At 38.5% G+C, this 20,252-nt stretch overlaps 1 protein-coding gene across 1 annotated transcript in view; it reads right to left on the minus strand.

The window, feature by feature from the left end:
• sdk2a (sidekick cell adhesion molecule 2a) overlaps window positions 1–20,252 on the minus strand; it is a 149,140-nt gene that overhangs the window by 20,154 nt on the left and 108,734 nt on the right. Inside the window, exons 6-24 of the mRNA XM_016290899.1 lie at window positions 19,329–19,440; window positions 18,984–19,174; window positions 15,866–15,949; window positions 15,540–15,734; window positions 13,621–13,737; window positions 13,232–13,399; window positions 12,740–12,842; window positions 12,087–12,263; window positions 6,426–6,566; window positions 6,040–6,221; window positions 4,939–5,054; window positions 4,575–4,770; window positions 4,367–4,465; window positions 4,108–4,299; window positions 2,710–2,831; window positions 2,507–2,616; window positions 2,272–2,422; window positions 932–1,169; window positions 81–196 (exon numbers count right to left, since the gene is read on the minus strand). Of these exons, the coding sequence (XP_016146385.1) occupies window positions 81–196; window positions 932–1,169; window positions 2,272–2,422; window positions 2,507–2,616; window positions 2,710–2,831; window positions 4,108–4,299; window positions 4,367–4,465; window positions 4,575–4,770; window positions 4,939–5,054; window positions 6,040–6,221; window positions 6,426–6,566; window positions 12,087–12,263; window positions 12,740–12,842; window positions 13,232–13,399; window positions 13,621–13,737; window positions 15,540–15,734; window positions 15,866–15,949; window positions 18,984–19,174; window positions 19,329–19,440 (2,810 nt within the window). The remainder of the gene's footprint in view (window positions 1–80; window positions 197–931; window positions 1,170–2,271; window positions 2,423–2,506; window positions 2,617–2,709; window positions 2,832–4,107; window positions 4,300–4,366; window positions 4,466–4,574; window positions 4,771–4,938; window positions 5,055–6,039; window positions 6,222–6,425; window positions 6,567–12,086; window positions 12,264–12,739; window positions 12,843–13,231; window positions 13,400–13,620; window positions 13,738–15,539; window positions 15,735–15,865; window positions 15,950–18,983; window positions 19,175–19,328; window positions 19,441–20,252) is intronic.

Here is a 20,252-nt window from a genome sequence, read left to right on the forward strand (position 1 = left end):
AGGAAAAATAGATGCTTCTCATCGCTACAACAATGGACTCAAGAACAGCAAATCTGGTAGGAAGCCTGTTGTCAATGAACCTTATAGCCGAGAATTAGTCCATTGCGATCAGTCTCCGGCACATCACCCCAGCGGACCAGGACACTGCTGGAGGTGGTAGCAAAAGCTGAAACATTTGCAGGGCCACTTGAGGGGACTAATGTTTGGAGAAAACAAGTAAACATGCAATTAACAACCGTATGAGTGATCAGAGTTTCAAACAGGAACAGCGTGCATTTTGTCATTCATTGTACCTGTCATATGTTTACAAGATAAAGCATATGCCAATGCAGTCTGGTTACAATTCAGTACATGATGGTAAAACGTGTTGCCGACTGCGCTGCCAGCTGTTAATCAAACTGTGAATGACAGAGTATTTGACTGATGAGAAAATAACTTATTTTTTAAAAAACTTGCATGAAATAAATAACTTTTTAATGGATTAAGCAATGGAGAGCAAATGGAGAAAAAGACCCCAGGGAATTTCACAGCTCCTTTAAAGTTTCACATGAGATCTCAATAATCTCACAAACTTAGATCTGCAATCAAAAGTCGATATGAACTCAAAAATGTCTCAACAGTTATCTGAATTATACGATTGACGTTCATTTTATAGCAATATTCTCTTACTGTGTGCCAGCAATTGTCTCATTTACAGTATATCTATTTTTATTTCTCCTAAGCAATTTTAGAACATACACATTCAGTTGAATCATAACTGCAAAATCCATTAAGACTCCTGGGCAATAAAAGAACAACCTTTGAGCAATAAACTGTTCCTGTGGGCAGCCATCATAATTAATTCAAAGGTCAGCAGTGTTGTGAAAGCATTCCAGAAGTTATTTTACAAAGTAAAAGAGAGGGAGGAAAGAAAGCACAGCAGATTTCTCACCTGACTCTCTGGTTCTCCCATGAACTGGTTGGCTCCACAGTCCTGGCCCGATGCCATTGAACGCCTGCACTTTGACCTCGTATTCTGTCCACTCTTCCAGGTCCTCAATGGTAAACTCCCTCTCCTGCCTGTCAGGAATGATGTGGGACAGAACCCCAGCCTTGGAGCCTAGACGCGAGTACTGCACCCTGTAGCCCACCAGCTCGGGATTGCCATTGTATTCCCACTCTGGTAGCGGCTAGAATACAGACACGCTTCAACTTAGATTAGAAAATGTAACGTCTTAGAATATTTATCACCACACAAACGGTACTTTCCCTATTAGGAATATAAAATCACAAAAGAAATCTTTCCAATACCCCAACAGTTTCTCCCAAAACAAAGAGATGCAAATGGAGAGGTTTGTTTAAATCTCAAATTTTTGCATTTTCTCTCCAGAGAAAAAGACCTCAGGAGGGTCATGCACGTCTCTTATAGTTTCAGAAGAGACAATGGGTCTCATTCACTAATAACTGTGTAGATTATTCATATGTACACATACAGGTGATATTTTCTTTAAACACTTCTGCCTAATTCAACATGTGTATGCACAAGGATTTGTTTTTACCTTGTTCGAATGTTAATGAATTTGGAGTATTCAAAATGGGTGATCATGTACCCGAGGTTAATTATTTGCATAAAACATGCCCAAAGCATCTCCTTTCTGCACAACTTTATGGCTTTTCATGATTATCATCAAACATACAATGCTTTCTAAAGACGCAAGAGCACGCGTAGCAGGATCCTCAAGTGATGCCAAGTGTACCATCCTCAAAACCAGTTCAAACACAATAAACACCCATTTAGAATGTAGCAAGCTGTACATATGCATTTTTTCCATATGTTTGGTTTCAAGTGTTCCTACATTTTTTTGTGTGCAAATTTAGAATACATTTTAATATGATAGTTATTGATGAGTCATGATTGTGTTCAAAATTTTCCGCATATACACGGTGAATCAATGAGACCAAATGTCTCAAAACATTATCAAACAGATTTGATAACATACCAAAGTAACTATGACTAAAACAGTATCACTTGTGCCCACTAATTTCACCTAAGGAATTGGGAATAACAAGGAATAAGAAACATCAATATAAGTTGCTGCTTAAATAAAACATGAGACTGGGACATCCATTAAGTCTCCCGAGCTATGAACGAGGAAAACATGAGCAATAAAATTTTCCTCTGGGTGGAAATGCAATCTCAGGACTACTTAACAAAATAAAACGAACACACAATCAATTCCACATTCTTTTCCTTCTTAAGCATATCGATCGCATTCCAGGACACATACGTACCACCCATCTGAGCCACAGGCTGGTCTCGCTGGCTGTGCGGAGAGTGATGTTGGCGGGGGCGATGTCAGGAGGAGCCTGTAGGGTCTGGATCTTCCTAGATGGCTGGCTGGGTGGGCTTGTGCCTACTATATTCACCTGCCTCATTCGAAATCTATAATCGGATGGTAAATTAGGATGCAGCCTATGGACAGTGTATACAAGTATATCCCAGAATTCAACAATTCAGTGAGTGGACCTGTAGTAGGTGTAGGGGTTCAGGCCTTGGACCTCAAGGGATCGTGCATCAGGCTCATTGTCCAACCGATGGACCATGACCCACTCCTCGTTTTCTCCTATAACACCGATCTGAACATGCAACAAAAGAGTGAGAGAAATCAATGATGGCTAATAAAAAAGGTGACAGCTTGAGGTGAATGCTCAGCGTAAATTCTGTACTACCTGAGCCTCTACCAGCCAGCGTGAGATGGATGTTTTGCCGTCATAGCCTGGTTTGAACTGCAGGGTTACTGAACGTGGGCTGATGTTGGAGATGGCAATGTTGGTAGGAGGTCCAGGCATCTCTATAGGAACAGGAGAGGTGAAACATGCAAGATGAATGGTAGAAATGGCTCAGTGGAAAAAATAAAAGACCTGGGAACAATATCATTGCCATTCACTCACAATACCTCCTGCTGAATAAAAAAAAAAAATAAGTCACACTATATTGAACAATATACAAAATACTTTTACTTTCCCCCTCATGCTTATCTACCTCACGTTCTGTGAAAAAAAAAATGCATTCAGAATCAAAGAGAGATGCATGTTGTCCTTATTTGCATGACACACATTTCCGTTCAGTTCATTTTTGCATGCAAAAGCAGAAGCTTGCAAATTAGCATCACGGGGAACAAAAAGTGAGACAAGATAGGTTTGATTTAAAACAGTGTGTTCCATCCAGCATACCGATGGTTCATTACAAGCATCTACAGAGGATAACGCCAAAGCATCTTTCCACGGTGTCTCGTCTCACTGTGTTTTAGTGTCTGCTTCTGTCTAAGAGATGGCTGAAGATTATGAATATTAATGCTCAAAGCTGTCATATTCAGCGTGCCTTCATTAACTTCGATATCAAGAGTAAGGTTAATAAGGCCACACAGTAGAAAGTTAACATCCTAAGGGATGTACAACCCAGTTGTCTTTTCAGCTCTTACATTGACATCAGGGCTTAACGGTAAATATTTTTTCCTTCCCGTCCAGATTTAATTTTTTTTAAATGTTTTTAAAAGAAGTCTCTTACACTCAGCTAGGCTGCATTTATTTGATTAAAACACAGTAAAAACTGAAATATTATGAAATATTACTAACATTTTTTAAAAAGCTGCTTTCTATTTTTATATATTTTAAAATGTAATTTATTCCTGTGATGCAAAGCTGATTTTTCAGCAGCCATTACTCAAGTTTTCAGTGTCAAATGGTCCTTCAGAAAAAAATTTTAAAAGTTAAAATCGTACTAACCCTAAACTTTTGAACAGTTGTGCAATTTAGCATAGATTTATCATTTGAAATGTTATAATTGTGAACTTCTTAATTTTTTTTTATATTTATTTTATTTACTTTAAATTATTACTACTTTACAAAAATAATTGCAATAATAATTAATTATACAAATTATACAGTCATTACATTATAATTGTTTTATTATTATATTTTCATATCATTGTAGTCATTATATTATTGGATTATCATTATTATATTGTATTACACAGAAAACATCAAGACACGTTGCTGGAGAATGATGACATACATGGCGGCATTAGAGCAATCCTGGAGTAAGAGAAATCATGAGAAGAAACACACCTGGCGGCACACCAGAGGAAATGGTGGAGGACGACAGCTGACCTTGACCTTTGGCGGTCATACCGGCCACCTGAATGGTGTAAGTAGTGAGTGCGGTCAGACCGGTGACCCGGTACTCCTGTGTAATGTTGGGCAGGTAATGCGTGACGCGAGTGTTTGTTCTGTTGAATTCCTCCCAGGAAATGCGATACCCTGCGAGCACAAGACAGGAAGCGGTTCAGCAGACAGTCAGAAGATCAGAATAAATCGCCAAAAGTACCTGTGAGGATGCCGTTCTTCTCTGGCGGGTCTTTCCAGCTGACTTTGAGAGACGTGTCCAGGATTTCTGTGAAGCTCAGGTGACCTACAGGTCCTGGAGCTGAGCATACAGACACCCACATTAAGTATTTTCAAACAGACACCTGCAGGCCTGAACAGAACATCGTCATGGGTCGAGATGGATATAGTACGCAAAAAAGGACACTCACTGTCTTCGTGGGTGCGTATGCACTGTGGAGTACTGCGAGGGCCATCTCCCGGCGTAGTGAAGCACAGTACACAGGTGAAGTACTCCGTGAACTTCTTCAGTCCGGTGATGTAACCTACATGAACACTGTCTTGAAAATTGGGTCTCACAGTAACCAAGGTAACGTCTTCCTCGTGGCCTGGTTCCCATGCCAACAGCTGAAGTAAAAAAAATGGACAGATGTGACCACTATCGCTTAGCACAAGCCAGTGTGAATTCTGCTGCTGTCTCAGCCTGACATATATTGGAAGTAATGAAACTAATATTATAAAAGGAGTACTGCACTCTTGTGCTCAACCTCTAGAGGGCAGTGGATGGACGCTCACCTTGTATCCCTGGTTGATTCCATTGATAAACTGTGGGCTTGGAGCACTCCATGTGAAACGGACTGTGGTGGAGTTGACAGCATCCACCTGGACGTTCCCTGGTGGGACCGTGGGTACTTGAAAAGAGAAGATTTGACGGAGTGAGATGGTGAGGGAAATCAAAAAGCGGACAATGATTTCTTTTTGTGAGATCTATTAGACATGATATATAAACTGTTATCTTACATAAAAAAATGGACCTAGAATGAAAAGTAGTTAGTTTAAATTGGTGATTTTGGTCTGTCACACCTCACAGGTCTGTATCTAACCCTAATATTATACAACATCATAATTGTGACATAATCTGTCAAAATACTGTAGCAAATATTACATTTGATATTAAATGTTTAATCATTTTCATATGAAATGATTAACTACATTTAATGACCAAAAATGTATATTCAGCTGTGAACCACATATTGTGCACAACCCTGTAGCTGCATGATTTTTCCGCGTTACAAAAAAATTTAATATTCCTTATTAAAATTGTGATACACCGGAAGTGACATCATTTGGGCCCTTTCTTCAGCATGGCGAGAAGTAAATAATCTCTCTTTTTTCAGTTTTACACAAACTGTAAACACATGTCAATGGCATTTGTCAAGCTTAACTATTCAATCCGGTTACCCAAGTTATTGTAAAAAAAAAAATAATAATAATTAAACAAATAATTGTCTTTATTTAAAAAAAACTATTAAACAGTATAAAACTAACTGATATTCAATTTGATATTCAATCTGTTGAAATTATATTTATATCAATTATTAACTTATTTTAATGACCAATAACAATTATTTTGCTTTGACCTGCGTGTTGTGCGCAACCCTGTAACTATGTGATTTTTCCCTATTACAAAAAATGTAAACCCATTCTTCAATGTAATGACAAGTAAAGTAAGTCTTCTCATTCAATTTTATCACTTTTTACACAAATTGTAGTGTTGATGGCATTTGTTAAGCTTAAATATTCAATCTTGTTACTGTAAGAAAAAAAATATTAAATTATAAAAACATTAAATTAAGCTTTAAATCTGTTAATGTAAAATACTCTCAAGATCCTCACCGCCTTGCAGAGTCCATTCTGTGACTTTGGGGCTGTAGACGCCCTGGCCCGCCCCGTTATAAGCAGCCACCTCAATCTCATAGTTGGTCCAAATGATAAGGTCCTCCAGGAGAAGATTTGTTTGGTCTGGGTTAGTGATGTTCTTCATCTGACAGTCCACCGGTAATCCAGACAGACAGTACCTGAGCGGCATGGCAGGAACAGTATGAGACACGGGAAAAGCATCAGCCCCGTGACATTTGAGACTCAAAAATAGGAGTTTTCACTGAGAGGACAGTATTGGCTCTAGTGGGATGTGAAGCAGGCGAGGGCCGGTCTACTCTAAAAGATGAAGTGCTGCTGAGAGCAGCTTGATTGTGTAAAGGACAGTCCCAGAGATCTCTCACCTGATGATATAGCCTTGAAGCGGCCCGTTTTGGTGGCTCTCAGGGGGAGGCTGCCACTGGATCATGATGGACTGGTTGGTTCTGCCACTGGCTATCACTGTCTGAGGAGGGGCGCTGGGGGGCTCCTCGGGTAATGATACTCTAAAAACAGGGAATTGGGAGAAAGAGCAAAATAGATTAAAAGAGTAAATGTAATGGCCATGTGACGCAGGTTTGAGTCTATTCACTTTCTCTCTATCCAATAATTTCCCTGTTTAGTGTACCATCTAATACAGAGGCAAAAATCCAAAATGTGTCATTTAAAAGAAAGACAGAGAGATTAAAAGAGTAAATGTAATGGCCATGTGATGCAGGTTTGAGTCTATTCACTTTCTCTCTATCCAATAATTTCCCTGTTTATCTAATACAGAGGCAAAAATCCAAAATGTGTCATTTAAAAGAAAGACAGAGAGAGGACTTTCTGAAAGATTAATATTACATAAGTTGATGTCTAGATGTCTCAAAACACACTAAAAATGTGGAAATTAAAAAAATTGTTTTTTCCAATTTTAACCTGGAAACCTTGGACTTTCTTCTTTCAGACGAATGCAATCGGAGTTATATTAAAAATGTCCTGCCTCTTCAAGCTTTATAATGGCAGTGGATGGGTGTTATTTTTCAATAGTCCAAAAGACCTCAAATAAAGCACATCCATCCATAATAAAAAGTGTCCCACATGGTTCCGGGGGGTGAATAAAGGCCTTCTGAAGCGAATCGATGCGTTTGTGTAAGAAAAATATCCATAATTAAAACTTTATAAACAGTAATCTCTAGCTTCTGCTAACAATACAATAGAACGCCATTCCGGCGGATGACGTAGGACGTAGGTGTAGCGTAAGGTTTGGTGAGAATATGATAGTTCGTTCAATACTTTGTTTTGTACTTCTAATTCGTGACCAGTGTTTTGTTTTGCCCTCTCCACTGCGCTTCCGCATTCGTCACTTCTCACCAGCCCTTAGCTACGTCCTATGTCATCCGCCATAACAGTGTTATTGTGAATGTGCGTACGACAGTTAGTGGAAGCTAGAGATTACTGTTTATAAAATTTTAAATATTAATTTTTTTCTTACAAAAACGCATCGATTTTGCTGCAGGAGGCCTTTATTCACCCCGTGTGGGACACTTTTAATGATGGATGGATGCACTTTGTTGGACTTCTTTTGGACTATTGAAAAATAACACCCATTCACTGCCATTATAAAACTTGGAAGAGCTAGGACATTTTAAATATAACTCCGATTGGATTCGTCTGAAAGAAGAAAGTCATATACACCTAGGATGGCTTAAGGGTGAGTAAACTATAGGGTAATTTTCATTTTTGGGTGAACTATCCCTTTAAGAACCTTGATGCACGTATCTCGAGCAGGGGCCCTCGAGATACGTGCCTCCTCTCAGCGTGGAGATGATCAAAGACGCCACAGCCAAAACTGGCTAATGCCACAGAGTCAAAAAAATCCAGCAAGATTCTTCTTAAATCTATTTATCTTGACATCTTGATATCTCCTGCGTGAGAGCTGCAGTTCTGTGGCTGAGATAAAGCGCAGTGTTTTAGGATCAAAGAAATAGGCGCTGATCCTTGAGCGGCGCAGTGCTGTTATGTCACCCTCACCTCTGCGGGTTCCTCGTCTGAACGCGCTGAGAGAAGAATGTCTTCTGATCTGCGCGCATGCAAGTTGCAAAATGAGTGGAAGTTGTTAGCTGAGAGAATAGATCTGGTTTGAGATGAGCTCAGAGTCTGTGGGAATAAACTGTTTTGCATCATTGCCTAAGTTTAGGGTGTGTTTGTCAGAATCAAGGAGCTTTATAATACCTGTTAGCACTCCCATTCATCACAATGGCAGCTGTTCGCTCAGAAAGTACATGATTTTTAAATCTGTCATCTTGGTTCAAGGGAAATTGGTTTAAATCAACGCAATAACTTACCCATAATAGATAAAAGATGATCATTTGTTGCCAACTACTGGTTTAATTTGTTCACTGAAAATTTTTGTTGAACTGATTCAAACGACTTAACTTTCTGAAAGATCATGTGACACTGAAGACTGGAGTAATGATGCTGAAAATTCACAAGAATAAATGACCTTGAATGATGTATTTTTGATCAAAGATTGTTGAGCATAAGAGGCTGCCTGCAGAGTGAGTAGTTGCTAAGCAGTTAAACCTTGCACTGGTTTTGCATATACTAATTGACATGATAAATTAGGTGTCGAATGATGAAACCTCCACGAAGAGTTCACTTCAACACCACTTCGACCACTATTAAGTGTGTTGGAGAACAATGTGGCATTCTTATAATAGTGTTTTGTTCATTTTCGCCCTCAGGGATGTTAGCTCTTGACAGGGCATTGCATCAGCAACACATATTTTTTCCCTAATATTTTCCCGGTCTGTTTCTTTTAAGTCCGTCGAGGACTTCGGTATCCTGGACGGCAGATTATTGATTTGCCACAGCCGTGCATGCGCAAAGAATGTTTATTTTCCACATGCTTTCAGATCTCATCCTCGATCATTGATTCGAGCTTGACTTTTCCATTTTCAATCAGCCTCCCTCCCGCTGTAAGGCAGCAAAACACGCAACACTCTCCAGCTGATCCGAAGAAACTCCAAATGTGACTGTTCTATCAGATTACAAGAATCAAATATCTGTGAACGGCTGCTTCCTTCATAGCAGGATCCCTTAAGACACAAGCAGATATGAATATTAATGAGAAAAAATATTCATGCAGAAATGTTGTTTGGCGTTTTCTCGGTTTTTGGGGCATCTTTGAGTCAGGATGTCTCAGACGTCACAGGTGTTCTCCTGGGATCTGAGCACATTTGAAGGCGGGAGTAACTTGGTGCTCTTTGTAATGCTGTAGTAGACAGTGGAAAGCAGTTGTACAAAAGCTGCTAAAAATCTATCAGTGCACAGTTCCATTCCTAACAACACTGCGGGCTGCAGGCTCCGATTCAGCTGAATAATACACTACCTCCCTCCTCACGGGGGCTACAGGTCTGCGAGAAGAATGTCTTCCCACATTTGCTGGGCTTTCATGGCTATTCTTCCACGCCTAGGTGTGATTCTCACAGACACGTCTGAGCTAGTCCTCGGGACCCCCCAGGAAACCCTGTTCACTGAGTGTCTGATGGAAAGCATGGACTGAAATCACTAGCTCCAATCTGATTGGCTGGGATTATTCACTTATGGAAGTACAAGCACAGCGGTTTTCTTAGCAGTCTGTCAGTGCAATGAGAAAAAACACTAGATTCGCCAAAGTTTGCCAGTTGGTAGTCTCAGCCTCAGACGTCACGCCCACGGACTGTTGGCTGAACGTCTGATGCATATGGTACAAAAAATTGAAGAACTTCAGGAGTTTCAAAGTCATTATCTGATTGGTTGAATTCTACAGGATTTCCGGGAGACGTGTGTGGCACGTTCTTTAACGTTCCGCCTGGATAAAAAGGGGTCACCGTGACGCCAAACCCCCTCATGTTAGAAGAAAGCTGTCGTGTTTACAGCTGTGACAATGAACGCTTATCAGGATCAAACGAACGCTGGATTTTCAAAAGTATGTGAAATATTTCCATGTCCCTAAACATGACACGGCACACAACAAAACGTATGGCCTTTTGGGCAGTTCTTTAAAGTTGCCATGGTTCCCAGAATTTCTGCCATCAGTCTGAAGGTCTGGCAACGCAAGACTAGCCCGTTGGTGGTATCAAAATAATTTTATTCTGATCAGAAACGTATAAGAACATTTTCAGTATTTTCCAAACTATTCGTGAAGACTGAATGAGTGCCATGAGCATCTTTCGCACAGACTACAGCCCAAAGAATAAAGTTTAGAATAAAATAAACGTTAATTGAAATAAAATAAGATATATAAAAACTTAAACCTATTTTTTTTTTCAACTAGGTAACATTTCTCATTTTCATTTAGTTTAATCTGATGTACTAAAAATAACTAAAACTAAATAAAAAAAATAATAAAAATAGACATTTAAAAAAAAAAAAAAAAAAAAAAAAAAAAAAAAAAAATTACAAAAAAAAAAAAAAAAAAAAAGACAAAAACACAAAATTACTAAACTTTAACTAAAATTACAATGAAAATGGAAAATATAAAAATAAAAACCAATTCAAAAAATTTATTAAAACTACAATAGTATCTCACTGATACTAAAATAACACTGGGTTGCACATGCGCCTTGCATTTTTTTGCGCTACTTATGATGTCCACAAGGTGGTGGCACTTTTGCCATACTTTTGTCAGAACAATAACAAAAATAACAACAAAATCGAACTCCTGGAGGCACGACAAAAAAAGACGCACACAAGCGCTTGTGTGAAGGGGTTAAGAGATACACGATTAATTAACTATAGTTACACAAATAATTAACTATAGTTATTAACTAAAGAGTACAGACATTTTTATCGGTCATAACATCTGGAGAAAAATTTTGCAGTAACTGGACAAACATGAAACTTGAAAGTTTGCATGTGTTGAAAATTTCTATGTTTATGCACACTATCAAACTGAGTTTAAACTTTAAAAGTCTAAGCGTTCGTCTGTACGCCTACGCACCATTATTTACATTATATACATTTCACACACATATACACACACACACACACACACACACACACACACATAAGAAGTCTATTATGCTCACTAAGACTGCATTCATTTGAACAAAAATACAGTAAAAACAGTAATATTGTGAAATATTATTGCAAATTAAAATAACTGTTTTCTATTTAAATATATATATTTAAAATGTAATTTATTCCTGTGACGCAAAGCTGAATTTTCAGCATCATTACTCCAGTTTTAAGTGTCACATGATCCTTCAGAAATCATTCTAATATGCTGATTTGTTGCTCAAGAAACATTTATTATTATCGATTTTGAAAACAGCTGTGCTGCTTAATACTTTGTTTTCAGGATTCTTTGATGAACAGAAAGTTCAAAAGATCATAATTTGTTTGAAAAAGAACTCGTTGAAACATTATAAATGTCTACTTTTGACCAATTGAATGCATCTTAATAAAAGTATTAATTTCTTAAAAAAAAAAAAACTTACTGACCCCAAATTTTTGAATGGTAGTGTACACATATTTATACAATACAATTACATATAGTTATAAAATAAACTGTTATTCTTTGATATTTATAAGCTACAAACAATTTGGCAATACAGATGTACAATTGTTTGTCATGTCAATAAAGCAAACAAAATGATGCTGAGAGAGAGATAAACAGAGTTTTTATAATAAATATTGACTCCCTTGTTTATATAAATGTTGCCTCAACTGCTTTGCCAATTCACCATTATTTATGACGCAGATAAAATACAATGCACTTCTCTACTTGAAGAAACATTGATAAAGAGAGAGAGAGAGAGAGAGAGAGAGTGAGAAAAGGGAAAGCAGTGTTTGGATGTTTGTTTACTATTCATTGTGCATTCTCAACAACCTATTGTCTCAATTCTTTAAATCCCAATAGAAAAACAAAGCTCACAGATACAATCCAAAACACCAAAACGATGTCCAAGAGGAAGAGAAAACCAGTGGCAGAATGTAAATCTAAAAGGCGAAAGGACACAGTGGGTAATTAGCTGGGCAATAGCATCTCTGACATGTACCTGACTCTCAGGTGAGCGCTGTGAGAATCATTGCCTCCCACAGAGGTAACTCTACAGGCGTAGGTCCCAATGTCCCCTGACCAGGTCTGAGATATATGTAGGGTGCCATTGGAGTCGAGACGCAAGCGAGGGCTCGATTTCATGTCAATAACCACTCCTCCTTTCTCCCAGATGTGCCTGTGAATAACAGGGGCCTATTTACATATTCTTCTTCACAGCAACAATACATGGCAAAGCTGTTTAATTACTGAATAAACACACACGCATATACACAACAGAAAATTGTCCTGCACACATATATGCACTCATACATACACATCAACACTTCTTAATTGCAGCCACATCGTTTCCCCATTTAATCTCGTCTGTCTTGCGTTTAATTAAAGTCTCCATCTAAGTTATTGCTTTGTTTACATATTCATCCGTTTTCCCTGATCAAATTAATAACAGCAGCCCAGCAGGTGACAGTTAAATCGAGTCTTATGAGACTGAATGTAATAAACACACAGGACATGAATGGATGGAACACGCTAGCATTGATCAAAGATGGAGCGAGATAAAGCAGGGTGTGACAGAAAGAGAGAGAGAGAGAGACAATAGACATTTAGACAGAGTTGACAACAAAGACATGGAGAGGAGGGTGGAGGTTGTACCTGACTGTGACACTCGGGTCATAGGACACCCCGCAGGTCATGGCTGCTTTTGTGCCCTTGATCACGCTCTGGTCCTGAGGTGGATTAGTGATCCGCGTTCGAGCTGCACACACAAATCACAGTGTAGTATCGTAATCGATGGCATTGATTTACCCTTCGAGTGACCCTCCTGACTGTGTGTCAAAGTCTCTTTAAATATCAGATAATTTGACAAATGTTTTATAACAAATCAGGGTCAGTTCAAGTTGTAAAATGTCATTCGGTGTTACTCCCCTTTTTATGATTAGGACTTCTGCTAGCAGCAACCAACTGGGCCATGTTAACCAGACAAACCTTGACTCGTTGATTAGGACACAGTGTAGATGTAAGAAATCGAACAGTGGGTCACTTCTCATGGCGGCCAGACAGACAGACCCTTATTAAATGGGTGGTCAGAAACTGCGATAGAAATCACACGTTATATGACCACACTATATGAGACCATGCACTCACCCCACACCACCAGATCGGCCGAGGCTTCGTCAATGCCACGGGAGTTACTGGCCATGCAGGTGTAGGATCCAGCATCAGACAGGTGAGAGGGGCTGATCAGAAGACTGCCAGACTCCAGCAAAGTGAAACGCGGCAACTGTACGGAGCCGCTTGCCAGAACCCGATCAGCTGTGCAAAGATGGAGAGATGGCAAAGCACAAGGGAGAGAGAGCGAGAAATGAAAAAGAAGATCAAACAGACAAGACGGTCCCCAGCTCATCAGAAGACTGTTGATTGGACACTTAATTTAGCTGACATCCCTAAGCTTGCAAAGATACATTAATGTTCGTAAGTCCACGAGACACTGATGAATATCTTTCTTTGAGAGAGATGACTGATTGGAGACTGACCTTTCTGCCATGTGATTGCGGGCCGCGGGGCCCCTGAGGTCTCACAGTGTAAAATGATGGACATGCCATCAATCACAGCGCTGTCAGAAGGGCCGGCCGTGATGTTTGGGGCGATACCTGTGGCAGAGAGAGAGGCTGCTGAGACACATATGCACATCTCTCAACACGCATGCACACACACACACACACACACAACACAGTATAGACTTTCCATTGACTTCTATCATTGTTATACTGAGCTAATTATATTGTCTAAACCCGCTTCTATCTCTAAACGTCACAGAAACTCTTTTGTATTTTTAGAGTTTCCTGAAGACATTTAGTATGCTTATTAAGCCATTTTCATTGAGGGAACTGTTGGATGATCCATTAATGATGGGGATTTCTGGATTTATTATCCTTGTAGACAGATATTAAATTAGTACGGAATGATCTGGAATCACATTCTGGCACCGATTCAATCCAATTCACCATATATGCTCCAGTCCAGTTTTAGCTTCACCCTGGACAAAAAAAAAAATGTCTCTATTTAAAAAGTGTAATCACTCAAAAAAAACTTTTAAAGTACATTACATTAAGCATTACGCTTCCCTCTAGTCAGGGGTGCTGTGTTTTTCTCTCACCATGCCACTCTGAGGGCCGCTCTCTGTTCCAGTGAAACAACAAAATATAAAACATACAAATATGCCCCATTTCTGAGAAACAGCCACTGATATGCAGCAGCAGTTTTGCTTGGTTTATTAAAAGCTGTAAACACGGATGTGATATATGTGTGTGTATTTTTCTTTGGAATTTATTATTGTTTGTTTTCCAGCAATATACTGTGCACTACTGTTCAAAAGTTTGGAGACAGTAAAATTTTGTTTGTTTTTTGAAAGAGATTCATTGTTTTATTCAGTAAGGATGCATTCAATTGATCAAAAGTGACAGTAAATACATTTATAATGTTACAAAAGATTTCGATTTTAATTAAATGCTGTTCTTTTGAACTTTCTATTCATCAAAGAATTCTGGAAAAAAAATGTATCACGGTTTCCACAAAAATATTAAGAAGCAGAACTGTTTCAACACTGATAATAAGAAATGTTAAGACAACTGGAGCAATGATGCTAAAAATTCAGAATTGCATCACAGGAATTAATTACATTTTAAAAATTATTCACTTAGAAAATAGTTATTTTAAGTTATTTGTAATAATATTTCTCAATATTACATTTTTTCTGTATTTTTGATCAAATATGCAGCCTTAATGAGCATAAAAGACTTCTTTCAAAATAAAAAAAATATTTTTAAATAATTAAAAATCTTACAGACTACAAAATTTTGAACAGCATTATATATGCACACACACACACACACACATTTGGCTATCTAACAGGGGACATACCATATACTTTTATTTGTTTTATATTCATGGAATAAGAAATATTTGTCTATTACTTTATTCATAAATATTGTTGTCAGGTTTTGTCAGACTTATCTCACATCTAGAGGAAAATTGTAATACACACACACACACACACACACACACACACACACACACACACACACACACACACACACACACTCCCCAGAGGATCTAAATGTGAAAATATAAGAGCCATTGGTCCCTAACTTGACTAAATCATCAAAGATGTCTTTATCAAGCTGTCTAATATGCATTAAATAAATGGTGGACATAATAAAGACCTGTCCAGTGCAGACAAAACAACCATTATTCTTTCTATCTCTCACTCTTAAACTTGGAATAATCACTCTTCTTAATCTTTCCTTCTTTCTTAAAGTAAAAGCAGCTGATAAGTCACAGGCTTTATAAAATGACACATCTGACAGGAGATAAGGAAGAAGATGAATGTAGGAGAGAAGTGTAATAAATTAAGACAGCATTATTGACAGGCCCAGATGGTGCTTTGACGTACTGGTGACAGCAAGGTACGTGTTCGTCTGGATCTCTCCTGCTAAGTTGCGAGCGAAGCATTGGAACATTCCAGTGTCGTCCGGGAGCAGCCCATTTATCTGCAGGCTGCCGCCCGCCAGGACTCTGTAACGAGGTGTCTTCACGGGGCTTATGGGTACAGCATCCTTATACCACACTATATCTGGCTGAGGAACACCTGCAGGGGCATAGCAAGAGGTGTGTTATCTAACACATCCACACACACTGCCTCTCTCTCTCTCTCTCTCTCTCTCTCTCTCTCTCTCTCTTTCACTCACACACACACACGGCAGAGGCGCACAAACTCACCGCGAGCTTGGCATGCGATGTCTACCACCTTCTCCATCTCAGCAGTAATGTGTCTGTCGGGCTCCTTCACAAACTGGGGATGTTCTGGGGAAGTTCAGTTGAGTCAGTCGTGAGAGTAGTCTTGACCAGACTGAACTAAAACACTCAATATCACTGAGATATTGAGAATGCACAGGGCCTTCAGAAAGTATTCACCTTCTCTGTTGCACTTCGTTATTGTTGCAGAATAAAAGAAATCATGCAGGGTTTTTCATATTTTAACATGGCTGTCAAAAAATCATTATAACGTTCACTTCTTTTTTTAACAACGTACTGTATGTACAGTGGAGTGTTTAATTATCTGATATATGACAGATCACACTAGATGCATTAATAATGTGCTGAAGCGTCATGCCCATTCAAACTGAGAAGGCACTTGTGCACATTTGCACCTTTAATAATTAAGCTTTAAATGAATATTGTGGATAAAATATTTTCAGAGCTGAAAAAAACGCAAAGCAAAGCAAATGTTTTATAAAACATGAATAAAAGCAATAAATCAATAAAACAATAAAAAATCAATAAAATTTACATTTTAAAATATATTTAAACAGAGCAAAGTTTTTACAAATTAATTTGTCATCCCAGGGCCCCCAAAGTGTTTTACATATTACATATTCATTTAAATATCAGCCGTATGTGGAAATGTCTTTAGCTTGGGAGATTTTGCTCAACTGGTAAACATTTTTGGGTCAGTAAGTTATTGATTTGTTTGTTTGTTTTATTAAGTTTCACTCAGAAAGGATTCAGTAAAAAAAAAAGTGTCAGTAGAGACATTTATAATGTGACAAAAATTATATATTTCAAATAAAAGCTATAGAAAGTATCATGGACTCTACAAAAATATTAAGCAGCACAACTGTTTTTAACATTGATAATAATAAGAAATGTTTCTCGAGAAGCAAATCGGCATAGAATGATTTCTGAAGGATCACGTGACACCAAAATGTGTAATGAGTAATGATGCTGAAAATTCAGCTTTGCATCACAAAGAATAAAATATATTCCAATAGAAAGCAATTATTACAATTTCACAATATTTTTTAGTTTTTACTGTATTTTTGATTAAATACATTCAGCCTTGGTAAGCATAAGAGGCTTCTTTCAAAAACATGAACACATCTTACCAACCCCAAACTGCTGAACGGTTGTGAATGGTACTTTAGGATTTGAACACAGGTTCCCATTTGATATTAAACAAAAACCTTTCTTAAAAACAGTGCAACAAACAGCAATAGAGATCAGCCCTGCCCAGAGGAAAAACATATTGCTCAGTGGTTGCTTTTCCTAAGCTCAGGAGACTTAGATAAGATTCTCATATATCATATTTCATTTTAGTATCAACAGCATTTCAGATGTTTCTCCTAAAATTCCTTAGGAGAAATAGAAGTAGACACAAATGAGACTTGAGAAATATTTGAGGAGAAAAAAAAGAGTCAAAACTGAGAATGTGGTGGAAGAAACACAGAATATCTCTTTATTGTCTTGCTGCAATCTCTATCAAGACTCCACTATAGGAATATTTTATTTCTCAGAGTTTGCTCTTTATAAACTCAGGAGACTTAGTGGTTATTCTCATGTATTTCTATTTTTAGTATTATCAGTGTCTCAGATGTTGCTCCTAAACTTCCTTTGGAGAATTGATGTTACTGAGATCTTGTTTGAAACACTGGAAGAGACAAATATGAGACCACCACAGACTTTAGTTTAGGAGAAAAATCTCAGCACAACGTGTGATGTTCTTGAGATGTTTTCTAAAGCTTTGAAGGAGACAAATGTGAGAGATCCAGTGTCTCTAAGGAGAATAATCTGAGCGCTGTGTGTGATGATGATGAGGTCTTTTTTAAAACTTTAAAGGAGACAACTGTTAGAGTGTTAAGAGTTTTTGTCTCAGGAGACAAGTTTGAGAAGCAGGTGACTCAAGCAAAAAATATCCATTCGATCTTAAAGTAAACTAATATCTGTATAGGAGAAATATTTGAGATATTGATTTCTCTTTCCTCTGGGTGCTCTTCTTATGACCCAGGAGAACTTCAAGATGAAGTTACTGTTACTGAAGTTACTGTGTGGAAAATACCTAGACAAGATTATAAAAAAAAAACTGGCAAGCTTAGAATCTTCTTTAGGCACCATGAAGCTCATCATAAAAAATGGAATAAACCCAGAAAGCCCTAGGATTAAGCTATCTCAACAAACTGAGCACCTGGACCAGGATATCTATCAGAGAACGAATGTAGAGTAGTAACCAAAAAAAAAAAAACAGCAGCAGTGTGAGGATCTAAAACTGTTCAGACATCAATAATCTTCAGTTCTTCCCAGAATCATCTTCCTAGAAAAAGGCCATTTCTGTAGAAGACCGATGCCCAGATTCACCCAGAGTTTGCTAAAAATCCAGATGAGAAAACGGGAAACCTTTTGGAGGAACATCTTGTGCCTAAACTTGAGCTATGTGACGCTTGAAAGGAAAGCACTGTCTTTGGTCCAACACCCAAGTAATACCCTCCTTACCATCACTCATAATAATAGTCTTCTTTCAGCTGTTGGCGTCAAAAGCAACATGGATACAGGAAAATCCTTGAGAGAACCTCTTTCAGTCCACCAGATATCTGGGTTTTGCTCAAAGGCATATTTTCTATCAGAGCAATGACCAAAAGCACACAGCAGTAAAGTATTTTAAAAAGAAGGTTAATGCTTCACAATGACCCAGCAAAAACGTTGACTTGAATCCAATTGAAATCTGGTATAAGACCCTCTCCATTCATTTGGTAGAGTTGGAACATATTTGCGTGATAAATGGGCGGAAATTAAACAAAGTAAATGTTCAAGGCTCGAAGAAACATACTCAAGGCTGTGACTGCTGCAAGAGGGCTAGTATTTACCCTAAGAGATGAATACTTTCATATATGAGTCTTTCATCTTGGAGAAATGAAGGTTCTTGAATGATTTCTTTTTTTTTGCATGCCTTTGTGTTGACATTTTTGAAGATTAAAAGGGAAAAAAATATGCACAGTGATGAATACTTTCTGTACAATGCACATTTTAAACACAATTTTGACAAGGAGGAGGAAAGTGAGGTTACCCAGGACGTGCAGATATGCTCCGGCGCTGACAGAGGGGGCGCTGCTGCTCCGGAGGGAGGCTTCACATTCATAGTAGCCGCTGTCACTGACCAAGGGACCGCTGATGGTCAGACGACGACCAAAGTCCCGGAGGCCTCGGTTTACCAGCACTCCATTTTTCCGCCATGTAATGCTGAGCTTAATGAGAGGCCTGGAGGTAGAGAGAGAGAGAGAAATACGGATAAACACAAGCGGGGAATGAGAGATAGGAGTGGCCCGAAGGAAACAAATAAACAGAATTGAGTTTTAATAGTTTGTTAGAGGTCATTTTGAGTGCTTGTGTACACACACACACACACACACACCTTGCATTGGCCACACACTCCAGTGTGACTTCAAACGTGCCCACCACCACACTGGTGTTCTTCGGCGGGATTATAATAGAGGGAGCGATGGGGTCTGCTGGGCCGCCAATGTCTAAAGAGAAGCAGAAGCACATAGGCAAGAAAATTACAAATGAGATCTCAATAGTTTCTCCTAAATTGGTTCGACTTGCTGTCTGTAGTGGCACAAGATGCGACTCAAGCTGTAAATTGGCTTCCTGGGCTACTCAAATACTGAATATTTAATAGAAATTAATCGAAATAGCTGTTTGTATACAGTACTGTTTAGAGTCAGTAAGTTTTTGTTTGTTTGTTTGTTTTGTTTTTTTGGAACAAATTAAAGTGCCCCTATTATGTGTTATGAAAGGTTCATATTTTGGTTTTGGGAGTCCCCAACAACAGGTTGACATGCATGCAAGGTAGGGATGTGCATCTCATGACTGAGTCCGATACGATACGCATCTCGATGCATAGCCAACGATACGATACATTAAAGATACATATGAAGCAGCTACCGATGCGATGCGATATGATTCACCCCCGTTACGATGCAGTGCGATCCGATTTCGATTTGATTCGATTCAACACAATGCGATTCGATGCAATATGATGCAATGGAGAAAATATGATCACTTTTAATGCCTCAAGGCCTGTTTCATAAAACAAGTTAACCAAATAAGCCAGGCTTATTTCAGTTAGTCTCATTGTCAAATGATTTGGTTCCATAAAGCAAATTTAACATAGATCAACTTCAGTCACTGTGGCAACTTATGCTGGGAAACTAACCTGGTCTAAAGCAGGTTAACTATCAGACTAAGCTGAGTTCCTCTAAAACTGATCAATCGGAATGCTATTATTTTACTTTTTTTTTTACAGTAGCCAAGCAGAAAGGCTCTCTCTGGTTTT

The sequence above is a fragment of the Sinocyclocheilus grahami genome, unplaced genomic scaffold (assembly GCF_001515645.1).
Source record: "Sinocyclocheilus grahami isolate Dianchi unplaced genomic scaffold, SAMN03320097.WGS_v1.1 scaffold264.1, whole genome shotgun sequence".
Taxonomy (NCBI): Eukaryota; Metazoa; Chordata; class Actinopteri; order Cypriniformes; family Cyprinidae; genus Sinocyclocheilus; species Sinocyclocheilus grahami.